The sequence below is a fragment of the Aulonocara sp. 'chitande type north' Nkhata Bay genome, linkage group LG18, assembly GCF_057382095.1.
Source record: "Aulonocara sp. 'chitande type north' Nkhata Bay isolate Kocher_YH1m ecotype deep benthic linkage group LG18, A_spYH_male_GT1.1, whole genome shotgun sequence".
NCBI lineage: Eukaryota > Metazoa > Chordata > Actinopteri > Cichliformes > Cichlidae > Aulonocara > Aulonocara sp. 'chitande type north' Nkhata Bay.
In genome coordinates this window covers 27,849,671-27,865,216 of record NC_141361.1, presented here as the reverse complement: position 1 = coordinate 27,865,216, position 15,546 = coordinate 27,849,671, and the positions used below count along the sequence as shown (strand labels likewise).

Sequence of the window (15,546 nt, the reverse complement as noted above, 5' to 3'; positions counted from 1 at the left end):
GCAGGTTACACCCTGGAAAGGTCAAGGATTAGGGCCACTCACTTTTTTTCTCAGTGAATTCTGAAAAACCTCAGAAATGCCAAGAAATGTCAGAATTGTGAGATTAGTGTGAGAATTCTGACTTTTTGTTTTCAGAATAGTGAAAAGAAAAAACAAAGTTTTCTTCAGCTCTAACCGTCTTCAATGGTACTGGGTACATTCTCAAATGCTTATTTTTTCTCAGGACATTTGAGGCCACCAAACACTCGTTGATAATCTCCTAATCAGAGAATGGGCTGCAGTTTTTGGTCATTTTATCCAGCTCTATCCTGGGACATAGACTTGAGTAAATTAATGCATAAAGTCTGTTTTTTGTTCAAACTCTGCTTTCTGCATCTCTGTTGTTTTTCATGCAAGTTGTGCATTGGCTGGCACACAAGTAGGTAGGTCAATCACCAAAAGCAGTGGCCTTAAAAAACAGAGCTACAAAGTTTTTCTGGAATTTCCCTTAAAAAAGTAAATAAACAAAAATAAAATGGAAAAAAAGAATTTTACAAAAAAAACCAAACAGTGAGTTGGTACACTTCTTTAATAAAAAGGTAAGGAACAACCAAAGTGTCGCACATGGCCTGGGGTCAGCACAACGCACAGGCAGGCTTTTTCCAACTGATTGGCTGCTGCTTACAGACAAAAAGGTTTAACAGCAGGTGGTGGGGCTGCTGTGTAGCTAAGCTGCTGCTCTCAGTGACATCATACAGAGCCAAAAGTAGAGCCTCTGCTGACAATCAGAGGTGGGTAGAGCAGCCAAAAATTGTACTCCAGTAAAAGTAGCACTACCTTAACATAGTTTTATTCAAGTAAAAGTAAAAAGCAGCCATCCAAGAAATTACTCATGTAAGAGTAAAACGGTATTTATTTAAAAAAAGGCTACTTGAATATTGAGTAACTGATCATAACATCTGATTTAATATTAAAAAAAAAAATTAGATAATCAGACAAGAACAACGTTTAAAATACCAAAATTTGCACTAAAGACAGAAAAAGAAATGTATATAAATAACATGATTACAAAACAATAAATCTAAGAAGAAACACTTTTCCAAATCATTATTAAACGAATATTTACAGAAGGTAATATAAATATATTGTCAGGATGAGGTCGTGGACGAAAGAAGGAGGACCCAAACGCTGGACTCACAGGTAGGTGAAGATTGGTGTTTTATTGTCAACGGAGTGAACAAACAGAACAGAAGTAGGAAACGGCTGGCCGGCTGGACGACTGACTGAATGGATGAATGAAAGACTGACTGACAACTGACCGGCTGACCTGACGGAACTGAACAGAGGACAACCTAACAGTGGCGAGAACAACATCACAATAACATCAATGACACGACATTGGACTGGTTGAACTGAGGGACATAAATACACAGGCTGAGTGATGAGAGATTAGAACCTGGTGAGTACACAGCTGAACATAATGACCTAATGATAAACGGGAAGAGGACGGAACATAATGCACATGGACCAAGGCTAACACAATAAAACAGGAGGTGAAGCAGACAGAATATAAACAGTGAACATGAACTAAGAATACTGGGTCAAAGACCCAGAAACCCTGACATATATGGTGTTGCTTTGCCTCTCCAAATGGCACAACAGGCTCAGCAGATAGAATAACATTAAAACAACAAACCTTATGTACAAACAAGAAGTGTCATTTCAACATAAACTGTAGGTTTGTGTCTGTGTCTCATGCATTTTTGGTTAAAACATGTTTATTATTCCTTTACTGAAGTTATTCACACTGAGTAGAATGGCCAGAATTATTTCTCAAGAGTAGTGATACTTCATAATAATATTACTCAAGTAAAACTACTCAAAAAGTTACTTTTTGGAAAAAAGTAAATGTAATTGGTTACTACCCACCTCTGATAAGACAAGAGAAACCCTCATTGGGGGAGTTAGAGACTGAAGAGGACGCCAGATGACCACGAGAACCATGATCACCAGCACCATTAAGCAAGGCACCGAATAATGAAAAAGGTCACTGGTAGTTTTGTTTTAAGAACTAAAGCAATAAGCTAATGTACAATACAGTGCCAAATTTTATTAGTAGCCTAACAAACAAGACAAAGTGTCCATGTTATTGAGAATGAATAATGAAACTAAGACTCCAATAGCTGTGATTGTTTATTGCAGCAATGAAACAAAACAACTGAAATAAAGCAAAGCAAATGTGCGCACAGTTTGAGAGAAAGGAAAAAGAACAAAGAAAAGAAAACCACGCACAATAATAATCGAGCATTTTCAAACATTCTTTAACAAGGGTTACATTTTCCCCCTTTGATCCAAAACTCATCTGCTAATTCTTACAAGCCAGTGCTGAAAATGGAGTTGCAATTTCCAGAACCTGCCTCATTATAAACCAACAGGATTAAGGTAAAATCACTCAAATGACGAATGGTTATTGCATCATGTTAACAAGTTTGATGAACTACAATCAGTCAGATGGGTTTTGGACAGAATCCTGCTTTCAGTCATTTGAAATGGACTCGCATCCATTTGTTTTCTGTCTAGCAACTCTGTTTTAACACCAGTTTGATTCTTAGAGAAACAGGAAAAAAACAAACAAACTGAACCCTGATACATGAAAACGAAACAATCCAAGTATTCGTCAGCTCAGAAACAAAAGAAGAGGCACAAGGAAATCTCAGTGAATTCATCAAAGGAGAAGGTACAATGAACTTTAATTCATTAGACTAACTCCATAACACAGAGTGGGGCTGATTATGGAGACACGCTGTTGTAACCACATTACACATTTGTGCTTTCCTTAAAGCAAAGACACCTTCCATATGCAAAGAAAAGACCAGAGCAGACCAGCGTTCGCTTCAAAACAGACCGTCTCGCTAAAAACAAGCACATCAGCTGCTTGGCCTCACTAATGACACAGACACTGATCTGTGATCAGGTGCTCTGGGCGCTAACCTGCCTGTCTAGAGAGAAACGCTGAAGAAGTTAGCATGGAACGCCAGATGGGATTGCAAAGATGCAAACGTGTGCGATGTGTAGCTTTGTACTGTATATACACATTATGGGAAACACTGTCCCCGATAATAAAAAACATCCACCCCTACAGTGAAATATGGAGGGCACTGCCTCCGATACGGCACACACTGGTAGGCAAAAACTACCTTCTGTTTTTCACATTATGGAAATCACTGCTCCCGATAATGCCATCAAGATGAGAAGTGTACATGCACCAAAGGACAGGTACGGGTAAATATTGTCAGGTGTGATGTGTGAGCTGGCATTGCTCAGAGACCAGTTCAGTGTCAGTTGACAGAGGGGAAAGAAAAACTGTTGTGTACCAGCTGTCGGTGCACATGTACACTTCTTTTAGCAGATGCTGCTTTTGTCATTTCGACAGTATAACTGTCATAATTATGGAAGACACTGCCCCCGATAATTATACTTTTTTTTTTATATAAAACGTGAATAAAAACTATTTATAGTGAACCCTGCCACTGATAAATAAATAACACAATAAATAAACATACGGTTTCTGTTTCAGTGCCACATGGTTGAGGACCTTTTCCCCTGCTTTGACAGGTCTGCACAGATGAGCTCCAAAGCCAAAAAATGTGTTTCGTATTTGATTCAGACCATTTTTTTAAAAATTCAATTCTTGCATATAATTAAAACTTTTCCCCATTTAAAGTAGCCGATTATTCCAAATCTGTGTGCACTGTTGCTGCTGCATGCTGTAAATCAATCTGCACTTCTTTCAGCAGCTGCATCTATTTTCTGACTTGAGTTGTGTAGCAGAATCAGCACAGTATGGGATATTTTAGCTACCAATAGAAACCAGCTCAGGTTTGAACACCAAGCCGCAGCAGCAGTAGCAGAAATACCAGCAGTTTGCCTCGTGGTAAACAAATACAAAGTCATTAGCTTATTGTTATCATACTGCGGTCTAAAGATCTGAGCTGGCAAACACAGTCTTTACTGTGATTCTGACCTGATACTGTTCTGGAATTAAAGAAAAAAAATCCAACTCATTCAGAGGTAACACCAATTTAAAGTAGTACTTCCACATAACATTTGTTGACATTACTAGCACCATGTGATTTAAGACTGTGATAACTAAATACCACATGTTCAAATTCAAGATTCTTAGAGGGTTAAGTCCTTTTAAGGCAGAAGGCTTACAAACCACTTTGCAACATGTTTGGCTTTAAGAGAATTTTAGATAAAAGGAAAATGAACATCGTGGAAATGATATGATGACTTTGTAGATATCTGCTGAAAACGTGGTGATTAATCACAACAGCACTGCCTGTTGTAATAAGAGGGCCAAACCATGAACAAGGGAGGGAAAAGGACTTTTCTAGATTTCATTATCCAGAGACCAGATGTCCCCTGCTAGGGAGTTGGCACAGGTCTGAATGGTCCAGGTCGCCTGGGCAAACTGGTTGCGGAACAGCTCGGCGTCTGCGTCGGGGTCGGCAGTCGTCAAAGAGTCGAGGTGGTTGGTCAGAGCTTTGAGGGTGTGGTTACCAGAGCCCAGCAGGATGTGACGGAAGGGGCTGTCTCTGGGAGAAACGTAGGGTGACAGGAAGTTCCTTTCCACCTATAGCAAGAAGACGGACATCATGAAAGAGCTGGATAAAAACCAACGTTATCAAAAAATTTATTGGACAGTCCCGTCCTTTGAAAAGCAGAAAGCAGACACTGAACACTACCTACATCAACTATTACACTTGACTGTGATTAAAATGTGATGTATCCCATTTAATATACGATCCAAAGGTAGCTAAACCAACACTAAAGTTGTAATTTCAGCTCATCAAAAGCAGAGGTGGCAGCTTGTGAAATCAACTAAACTTGATGGGCTGAGTTTTTTCCCCTTACCGTCATGATGCGGTCATTGATCACGCGGCACATCTCGATGTCCTCCAGGTCGCTGTTCTGGATGTCGGCTGCCAGCGCGCTAGAGGCACGGCTGTAGGAGCCAGAGGCCATGATCAACCACCGCACTGTCAGAGCTTTGGGCAACAGCTGGGGCTGCATCTGCAAGCACACAAACATGCAGGGATGACTTTTCTCCCACAAACTCGAGTTAGTAAGCTGGACATTCAAGACCTGACCACAGCTTTGTCTTCTATGATGAGAGGAGTAACCAGGCAAAACAAACTGATTCAAAACTGATCATTTAAGTTGAGTGATGAAAAACACGACAACAGTCAAGTTGCTCCTGATTTCTGCAGCCCTGCTCTCAACAAGGTAAATACTATCTTCATTTACAAGGACACTGGTGAACACTCACCCTCTGAACAGCCTTGACCTTCCCATTAATCTGAACCACGTGGCTGCGTATGAGCTGGTTGTACTTCTTCAGGTCCATCTGCAGCAGGTGGTCATGGACCAGCCTCAGTGCTATGTGACCTGCAAATTGGCCCGCTCTCACAGCCAGCTGAGGAACCTGGCTGGCTGTGACAGAGTTCAGGTTTTCTCGGGTGTCCAGGATTGTGCCAAAGTGCGGGTAGTCCTGAGGAGGCACACAGGATGTTTTAAGAACTACTCTCAGATCTACAAAGTTGGCATTAGTTAAGAAACTATTTAAGAACTTGTAGTACAGAAGAATTCACTTACTGAACTTCCAGAGTGGAATCTGAAAGCGACTGAGGGAATGCCGGAGAAGGCGAGGAAAGGATACGCAGCACTGTCCATCCTCAGAGGCTCCAGACTTCAAAATCAAACACAAAAAAGAAGAGTGAGAATGACAGCCTACTTTCAAACAAGAAGGCTGTGATAATCATCACTGGCTGTACTTTGTTATCTTTAATTAGACGGACTCACATAGCAGACTCCCAGTTGTTCTTTCCAAACTGAGAAAGAAGAGACTTGTCCTTGTCATAGTTCACCTAAGAAGAAAACAAATACTTTGATTAAACTCTTGTTTTATTTTACAAATAAAACTGACCAACAGAATTATTTCTGCAGAAGAGATCAGCTGTGGACTTACCTCTTTCAGAGCGTTTTGGACCAGGCTGTGCAGCAACGGGCTGGCTGCTACTTTAAACCCATTCTGACCTAGAATAACAAGACCACTAATATTTAGTTATCCTGAAACATAAGTGATGCTTTTTGCATGTGTATGTAAAAGTTTGACATTAAACAGCTTCATGGGTAAATGGTAAATGGCCTGTATTTGTATAGCACTTTACTAGTCCCCAAGGACCCCAAAGCGCTTCACATATCCAGTCATCCACCCATTCACACACTGGTGATGGCAAGCTACATTGTAGCCACAGCCACCCTGGGATGCACTGACAGAGGCGAGGCTGCCAGACACTGGCGCCACCGGGCCCTCTGACCACCACCAGTAGGCAACGGGTGAAGTGTCTTGCCCAAGGACACAACGACCGAGACTGTCCAAGCCAGGGCTCAAACCGGCAACCTTCCAATTGCAAGGCGAACTCCCAACTCTTGAGCCACAATCGCCCCAGGGGTACAAGAAGTCTGCATCCATGGAAGTAAATACCTGTCACAATGCCGTCCAGGTTGATGTAGGTGAATGCTTTCATGCTCAGAGAGGACAGATAACCCTGGAACAAAGAAATATCCAATATATGAATGAGACTGAGCACAATCACTAATAATTATCCTCCTCAGAATAAGTCTATTCATTTACGTCTTCTTTAATGGGCATTTGTTTTTGGTCTACATCTTTTGACTTATTTGAGCTATCCTATAAAATCCTGATGTACGAAGAAGAAGACATCCTGGGCTTTCCATTGATATCTCATGCATTTTTTTTTGGGGGGGGGGGGTCTCTTTTAGCACCAAAGATGAAGGAAATCGCAAAAAAAGTACAATGAGAAGATTTATTTTTGTTGAGTAAAAGAAAAATGCAGCTAATCTGAACCTTTGCCATGCACTTCTTACCTCCAACCACTCGGTGGCGCCAACACTCCCATACTCTCCCGCACTCCAGCTCGCAAACACAATACTCCTCCTCGGTTTGAATCCACCTATCAAAGTGGAAACACAATTAATCAAACTCATGAAGCCAGCATGTTCTTTAGCTGCTCAGTATCTGACGTGAAGTGTACGTCCAGGATCATTTTATTTGGAAATTAAAAACCAAACATCAGCTGCCGACAGGTGCTCACCGTTCTCCACCATGTCAGAGATGGAACGCGCCAGCTCGATGAGGACGCTGGTGCCCACGCTTGATGCTGCAAAGCCCGGGCCCCACGCATCCCTCTGGGCCCCAATGACCACGTATCGATCTGCAGACGGTCACAGGACATTCATCACTCGCATCGTTTCCATATTTCCTGATCACAGGATCTCTCTCATTACTCATCTTTGCTGTACCTGCATCCACAAAGCCTTCGATGACCCCAAAGACATTATTTATCCTTTTCTCAGTAAGGACATTGTTGACTTCCACAGTAATAACATCGCTCTCATCTCCGAGTCTATTGATGCTCCCCCAACCATTTGGCTGAGTTCTACCCCCGAGCTGCCTGTGGGATGCAGACAAACATCAACCCTTTATTGATGCCCTGTTTATTACAAGCTTCAACCATCTTTCTGATACCAGTATGATGTTTGTGAGTCTTACCTCAGAATGTTCATTCCCATGCCTGTTGTGATAGTCTGAGCCAAAATATTTGGCAGGCCTGAAGACTGCACAGGTGGAAACTGGGTGTGGTTGAAGGAGGGGAAGCCTGGGGTGTAGGGATCCCCAGAGCCCATGTGGACCTGTGGGAATCAGACAGATGAAAAGATGATCTTAGAGTGGATCATGACATCTTTTCAAAGGTAGCTTTAATCAAACTAAACACATGAACCCCATTATTATTGTGGTTATCATTTAGATTATTGCACTGGTAGAGGAAGCGCAACTACTTCCTCTTATGAACAGTGCTAGGTTTACATGCACTTCACAACATGTGTATTGTCGACATGTCAAACATCTGTCCTCTCATTTCATATTTAAACAACAGTCTTCACCTTTCCTTCAGTGTACTCATCTGAGTATTTTCCCAGGTGATTTACACCTGAGGAGTAAAAACTGTCTTCACTCACATGTCCAAAGAGTGGAGTGCTCTCGCCGATCGAGTAATCAGCAGGGTCTGGGTAGATCAGCACAGCAGAGGCGTTCACTTTGGCTGCATTGGCTACCTATAAGCAGAGAAACAAGGCAATGGGAAGCTAAGTTCACCAACAGTAAAATTATTCGAATGAATCACATAATATAAAACGAAGTTTCATGGTAAAAAGGGGAAACGTGAGGCTTTGTTTACATAATTTCTTCTGCGATGAATAAAGTACGATTCTGATTCAGTTGGGGAGAAAGAGGATGAGATGGAGATGACAAAGGAGAATGCAGTGATGGAGGAGGCAGATGAAGGAAAGGAGGAGAAAGATTATGAGAAAAGTATGAAAATATAAATCTGCAGATCTTAAAAGGTCATATAGTTCGGAAGGTCTCGCCTGTACAGAAACACACACACGAAAATTCTAATGGAATTCTACTGAAGGTTAAGAACAGAGGACATCTACAAATATTGACAAGTACCACAGGGAATAAAGTCTCGTTCAAATGATGTTCCATCTTATTTTGAAACCACCCACCTTCTCAGCAAAGCTGATTTTTCCAGCTCTGACCAGCATCACCCTGTTATTCATGTCGATGTTCATGTCCTTTAACTGCCTCAAGTCATCTTCCTGTCCATAATGGGCATACAGCACTGCACCCTGGAGCCATCAGAAACAGAAATGTCACTGCAAGTGTCACTGTACATTTGTCCTACTCATAATTTAGCCTTCTGATTACCCTTGCTGTTCCACTGGCGCTGTAGGACAGGAAACCCGTTGGACGTTCCTCTGATCCGTTCTTGAAAACTATTCTGTTGTATCCAGATGCTGGGGGGTCCTGAACCTTGACAAAGTGCTCATCAGTCCAGGTCTTCATGCCGTACTCCTTAAACTTTGTTATCACCTTGTTCCCCAGATCTTCATCACCAGGAGAACCAGCCCGGTGGTTGCTACTGGTCAGCTGACTGTGACAGGGAAAACAAAAACGGGTTACTTATTGTTAAAAATACAACACACATAACAAAATGTGTGCAGTGCTGCAGTGCATGGAGCTTCTATTCACCCAAGGACAGCGTCCATACTGGATGTAGTCAGTTTTTCAGCAAGAAGCTTTTTTACATCATCCCAGTCCATGAGGGGAACAGCACCGGTCTCATGGGCGACAGAAACGTCTTCATAGCGGAGAGCAGAGGTTGCACAGGTGGGAGCCAAATCCTTATTCCGATGGACCAGGTAGCCAATCAAATAGCCTGAAAGTGGCAGTGATTCCAGATAAGGGATGGGAACAGATCAACTGAATTAAGTGGTGCAAGCCAAACCCTGACTGAAGTGTCTCACTCAGATGACAACTCAAAGCTAAGCCATGTTTTTCCAGATAAAATGACACATGGTAAGTCCCCTCACCACACCCACACACGGGAAAATTATGTTAAAATAGCTGTCGGACAGTGAACTTCCACTTTTTCACAAGTAACACACAATCCAACGGGACAGATCCCCAAAGAACCACTCAAGTTATTGTGCACTAAATTAAAGAGAGTTTCTTCCTTCCTCCCTCTCTTACCGATGATGAAGATGAGGAAGATTGTAGCTGCCATAAAGCAGAGGTTCTTGGGTGTACGTCCAAACTTTTGAGCCACATAGGGTGTGCGATTTGAGTTGTGATTCAGGTGGCCGCCAACGCCATTTCCCCCAGTCTCCTCATCTATTTCAGATGACAGCTTCATCTCCACCTGACTGTTGTCACCCTCCATATTCTGGGTCAAGTTGAATCGTGTGTAGGAGTGGGGCTCCCCATTAAACTATCACAAATAGAAAAAGGGTAAGCAGATTAAATTATTTCAGTAACTCCCAAAGAACAGCAGTGGTTTGATTTCAGGATCTTTGCTTGGACTTACAAGAGGTAAAAGGTTTTTGCTTTTTTATGACCGAACAGAGATTTGACTGAAGAATAGTTCTAGATCTCAATTTATAATAAGTGCTTTACAAACCCAAAGATCAGCTAACTGGTGGACTTTCCAGTTTCAGTGTGGCTAGCCAAACAAGAGGAACCACTCACTAATTAAAACAAAACTTAATTATGCAATTTAACAGTTTAACATTTCAATGCATTTCTGAATATGAAACAATTGCATTTATCAAGTTCTTCCTGTGTTTGTTCCCAAAATAGAATAAAAATTAAATTCTGGTCATGCAAGTTCTCATTTTTGCAATAACAGTCATTTCAGGTGTGGAAATGATGATGTCCCGTTTAGGATGAAAGCTTAAAGCAAAGCCTGTTATTGTTGGGTTTACACTTATACTTACAATCTTGGATATTGTTGACCTTGCTTGGTCCATTGTTGCTTCTCAGAATTCTAAAAAGATAAGGAAGAAGAAAATAAGTTAAACATTGCAGAGTTGGTGAATGCAGCCACAACTGAATCTATAAAGGGTAATGAACCAACCCTCTTCTTCACGTAGTGTGCGGCTTGAATTCTTTGTGCTTCAATTTCAGTTCCCTTACAGTGCGAGCAGTGTGTTACAGTTTTACTTGTGATGTCCAAACAATACATCCCCACCTCTTGTCTAAACATCCACAGGGCTTCCTATCTTACTAACTAGAAAAACAGTGCCGTTTCCAGGCACAAAAGGCCAGTGTCCGTCAAAAAACACCATCTGAGACCCCTGCAAACTCCAACTGAATGCAAGACCACTGATTTCCCACAAAATCGTATGCCAAACAAAGCAAGGTGTCAATTTAACAAAGCCAACAAGGTTCAAAATACAAGTTCTCTACATACAATCTTAAATACTGGAATTCTCAGCATGATAAAGAAGGACCTAAAAGCATAGCTTTTTGTCTTGCTATGCTTTACAAGGTAAAAAAAACTGACCAAAATGTAACTGAACAGCTTTAAAATCCAAGAAGTGGAGTTCCTCTTCATAGGAACCACATGCAGACAATGTGAAACAATGCTGCAACATTCATACTGCAATCACAATTTCAGGGGAAGTTTCCCAACCATCAGCACACAAAGGATATTTTGATAAGCTATGGCCACATTACAGAAACATTTTGAATACACACATTTTGATTGCTTAACATTAACATTTTTTCCTGTATCAGAACAGGCCTTTGTGGGATTTGCTTATTTAAAAAATATATTTAAACAAAAAAATAAAAAAATAAATAAAAATTGATGGCTCAACGTCTCTTCCATTAGCTGTGCCCTCAAGAACAAAAAGACCAAGCCATCTCAAATCTTGTCTCATCAAGAAAAGTTTAGAATCACAGGGTTAAATCACTATCACGGTCACTGAACTTTGGCCTGATTAAAAACACTGAAAACATTGTTTTGTTGACGCCGACTTGAAATCCACATGGTCCGAGAGTTGGCATACAAATAAATTGTGCAGTCGCGGGTTGATGCATTCTGTAATGGTATGGAAGTGTTTAATAATATAATGTGTGCTGTTCACACAAATCAGGAGAAATCCTATAATTATCCTTAGGACCGATTTGCAGCTACAGATGGGAGCTCGAGATGTCTAACTGGACAGTGCGTGTGGAAGGTCTGTGTGGGCAAATGCCAAGGGGACAAACAGGCGGGCGGGCAGGCTCGGTCTAATTTGCAGCAGAAGAACACGACCTTAATAGACTTCGATGGCAAGCTTCCAAGACAGAATAGATAAAAAGCTTAATATTTCCACAAAGCAAATGAAAGCACAGACAAGTTGGAACCTGCCCTCGGTCAAGTTGTTCAGGAAACACTTTTTTTGTCTATTCTCAGCACTATGAGGTAACTTTAGAGCATGGCTTGGCAGGACTACCTAGACAACCTTCAGGGTAATAAACCAGAACCACACTGAAAAGCAGTAAAATCAGCTCTAAAAAGGACAACAAATGAGCAGCCTTATATTTTTCTTGCTCACAACTTTAAGTGTGACTGATGTGAGCTTTAGAAAGTAGAACTAGGCAAGGATTAGTCACCGTGTAAAGCTAATTGATCTCTAAGGTGGGTAGAGCCGTGTCTACAGCCGTACATACCAAGCATACCGGTTCTGAGCTAAGCCGATCCTTTAATCAGATTAGCTACTCTTTGAGACTTGGAAACATATGGATATTAATATTAAATAGAAATCAAGAATTCATATGTTCAATTTCAACAGCACTTTACTAAAAACAAGCGTTTTCACATCACAGGAGAAGCCCACTTCTGTACATCAGTTGCTGAACCATAACTATAGCCAAAAGGCACAAGCTGCATCACCGTTGAAGAGGTTTTTGAACATGTGTGTGTGCCCAAGAGATAGTGTGTGTGTCCCACCCTTCTGAGAAGGATACTGGCAGGCATGGTCCTCCACCCCCCCCCCACACACACACACACACACACCAAGCTGTAACAGGAGATATTTGCCCCCCTGTGAGCCCATGATCAAGGTTATTAAAACAAGATCTGGAACAGCGAGCCACTCTCACCAGTTATTTTGTGTTTTTCCACAAAATACAACACAGCATTTTGTCTCTTTTTACAAGTTTATCTTCCCAAAAAACATTCAAGCTGTCAGACACAGCTCCTTATCGAGTATGCCTCAAGTTCAACCTTCAAGGACTGCACAGTCCTGCAAAAAATTGAAATGTCACTGTCAGGGTCAGAGAGGTGGAGTACAGTCTGGCTCTACAAATGCAACTTCCTCGTACAGAGTTCAGAACTGAACAAAACCCTTTGTCTGAAAAAAAAAAGGGCTAACTGTTGCTTCATCATGAGGCACAATCTGGCAACAAGAACAGAGCTGTTGTAAAGATGAGGGTGATTGAGAAGGACAAAAAGCTTGGAACACACCAATGTTTTACACAATAACTGAACCAGTCACTCTCATTCACCAGATTAACCGACCATTTTAAAATTACTAGCCACTGCCACCTTAAATCTGACATAAGCATAACAACAGTCATTATGGGAATTAAAGCCCTCCTCCTGTGTGTCAAGGGCTCTTTATGCAACTTGTCTGTTTATGTGTATTCAGCTTCCAAAAGAAAAGAAAAAAAATCCCAACAGTTATCTAGTACTGGATCATTACTTAAAGCACAATTAGTTCATAAAATAATGTAATTACCACAATGCACTTGCACTACACCCCCTATGTTAATTACACATCCAAATACCACACAATTAGGTGGAAACCTCACCCAAGCACAGAGTTAACCTTAGCTGAAATAAAACCAGCATGTGAGAAACTTACCTGACCATTCACCAATGTACAGGAAATGACGCGCTTTATAGTTTAGACTGTATATATTGAAATATAGCTAAATGTTGCTTCCTAAGAGGAAAAGAACAACATGTGAGGTAAGCGGTGTATAGGAGTTATTGTAGAGTAGCAGATCATGTGATAGTCACACTGGGGGAAAAGCAGGGCAAGCAAATCCTTTTTTTAAGAAGTATTTTTAAACAGCAGGAAATTCTGAATTCAAACCATCAGAAGCGACACTGGATGACCTTGAATTTACTAAACAGAGATTTCAGGAGAGTTTTGTTTCCTGTTCACTTTCACTATTGTGGGTTCTACTCTAATACCGCAGCGTGTGTCTCTTCGGCACAATTTAGCCCTCTATACCTATATAACAGTACTACAGAGTACTGTCTGCAGTATTATATTAAAACTGCACCCATTAAGACAATGACAGCTCGCAGTTTACAGGGCTGTCAAGTTCACCCACTGCTGCTCCGAGAACTCATCCACAGCGAGAGCCAGCTTCACGTGTTTTATGTGAGACAATTTGTCACCTTTATTTAGACCAGCGAGTTAGATTATCTGAGAAGTTCCTGAAAATCTCCCAACCATGTGCATCTTCATTATCCTATATTTAGCCGCCAGTAGCTTGTGTGACAAGGTCAATGAGAAGGCTCGACACTGGCCCGGTTACCTCCACGTTACAGGAACGGGTCGTTACGAGGACCTGGCGTTAGCTTACACCGGAACAATACTCCGCAATGCTGGCTGAACGTGACAACCGGCCTGCTTCATTATGGCGCCCTGCAAGCTGCAGCGTGTAGCTCGCGAGACAAAGTGACAGGTGACGTTCGCGAAGACACCGGCTACCTACGTGCACGTGCTCGGATACGGAGCTAGCAAATTTGCTCAAAGTTTGACACATCAGTAAACTGAATATGAGATATATAAACATTTTAATACATCGCACTCTGAGGAAAGCGAAAGATGGCCATGTGCCATCTGCATCGAGTCTTATTTATTTTAACTACAATAAGCTTTAACACTTCCCCAGCTCGACTTGAAATAGTGTAGCTAGGCCTTCATTTTTTTTTTTTTTTTACTGTTATCGTTTCTTTTCTTTCAAAGCTCACCTTCTCCCCAGCACAACCCAACCTGAGTGACCTTCTGCTGTGTAACACGCGGTTCCTTCTTCGGTCGGCGCTCTTCCACCCTCCAGCCAGGAATTACGCTGCACTCACCAACTACCCCGCTTATTATTGGCCGTGCAGGATCTACGCACGCGTGACGTCAACACAGCGGAAACGTCAAAGCGCCCATTTTTCTTTTTTGCAGCCTTTATTACCGTCAAATCGAACTATGAGCCAGTATAAAGCAAGGTATGGACATCAAAGAGGCAGTAGGTGTTGTGAAACAGAGAAGGAAAGGGGGCAATAAAGAACGACAGGACGGCAATAAGCTCGCTTTTTCTTTAATTTGTGACGAAATCTTCATCGTAAAGTATTGCTCTATTTCTTTCACAAAAAGTAGACGTTTTTTTCTGACAAATGTACATTTGTGCATGTGGTACTTGGAAGCGTCTTTATCACAACAATCAATGCAGCCAAATTAAACATTTTTACTATAAAGCAACAAAATGACATAAAATAGTATCAACTATTAAAAAAGAAGGGGAAAAACAACAATATGTAAATGACAAGACCAAAATAGAGGGACAAGGAGATTATTCGCAGAACATGAAATTTGCTGTTCTGCTTCAATTTGCTTTTGTTTACACAAAAAGTATTTGGATAAAATCTATGGATCAGCTTAACTAAAATTTCAATGTGTGTTCATTGTTTTTATTAAGGTCAAAAATGCCACAAATGTGAGGATGGAATATACAGCATGTTTCTTCCTAAAAGAAAGGTAAAAGGAAAGAGAGGAGGATTTGCACTGCATGGCATATGAATAATGCCAGATTCTTTCTGCAAATACCAGCTGGTTCTGAAGGTATTCATCATGCAGTTGTGTTTATATATTTATAAGTATGAGGAGGCACTAACAAAGAATAACCTATTGTAGATGAGGGATTATGTGGTATAATAAAGCAACCAATCTTTAACTTAAACTAAAATGTTCCAAATCACACAAAACAGAAATGCATACAGATGGAAGAAGGCCTCTGTCAGTGATGGAGACTACTTATTTGATAAAATATTTCTAGAAGCTAATGAACATAACCAAGTATGT

General features: G+C 41.2%; 1 protein-coding gene across 1 annotated transcript; it reads right to left on the bottom strand.

Annotated features, from left to right (window-relative positions):
• Positions 1-2,159: 2,159 nt before the first annotated feature.
• LOC147308844 (transferrin receptor protein 1-like) lies at positions 2,160-14,598 on the bottom strand. Its single transcript, XM_086270825.1, has 18 exons — positions 14,448-14,598; positions 10,405-10,454; positions 9,662-9,899; positions 9,161-9,347; positions 8,837-9,062; positions 8,635-8,757; positions 8,086-8,181; positions 7,619-7,758; positions 7,369-7,520; positions 7,161-7,280; positions 6,934-7,019; positions 6,530-6,593; positions 6,011-6,078; positions 5,845-5,909; positions 5,638-5,731; positions 5,312-5,533; positions 4,897-5,055; positions 2,160-4,615 (listed from the first exon to the last, which is right to left on the bottom strand). Exons 2-18 carry the CDS (start codon positions 10,435-10,437, stop codon positions 4,373-4,375), a joined length of 2,316 nt encoding a protein of 771 aa, XP_086126951.1. The 5' UTR covers positions 10,438-10,454; positions 14,448-14,598; the 3' UTR covers positions 2,160-4,372.
• Positions 14,599-15,546: the final 948 nt, after the last annotated feature.

Coding starts and splice junctions, on each gene's coding strand:
- LOC147308844 (XM_086270825.1), bottom strand. CDS start 10,437: ATGGACCAAGCAAGGTCAACAATATCCAAGATT. Junction 7,020..7,160: donor CTCTGACATGGTGGAGAACG/GTGAGCACCTGT, acceptor CCACTTTGATAG/GTGGATTCAAACCGAGGAGG. Junction 5,056..5,311: donor AGGTCAAGGCTGTTCAGAGG/GTGAGTGTTCAC, acceptor GTGTGCTTGCAG/ATGCAGCCCCAGCTGTTGCC.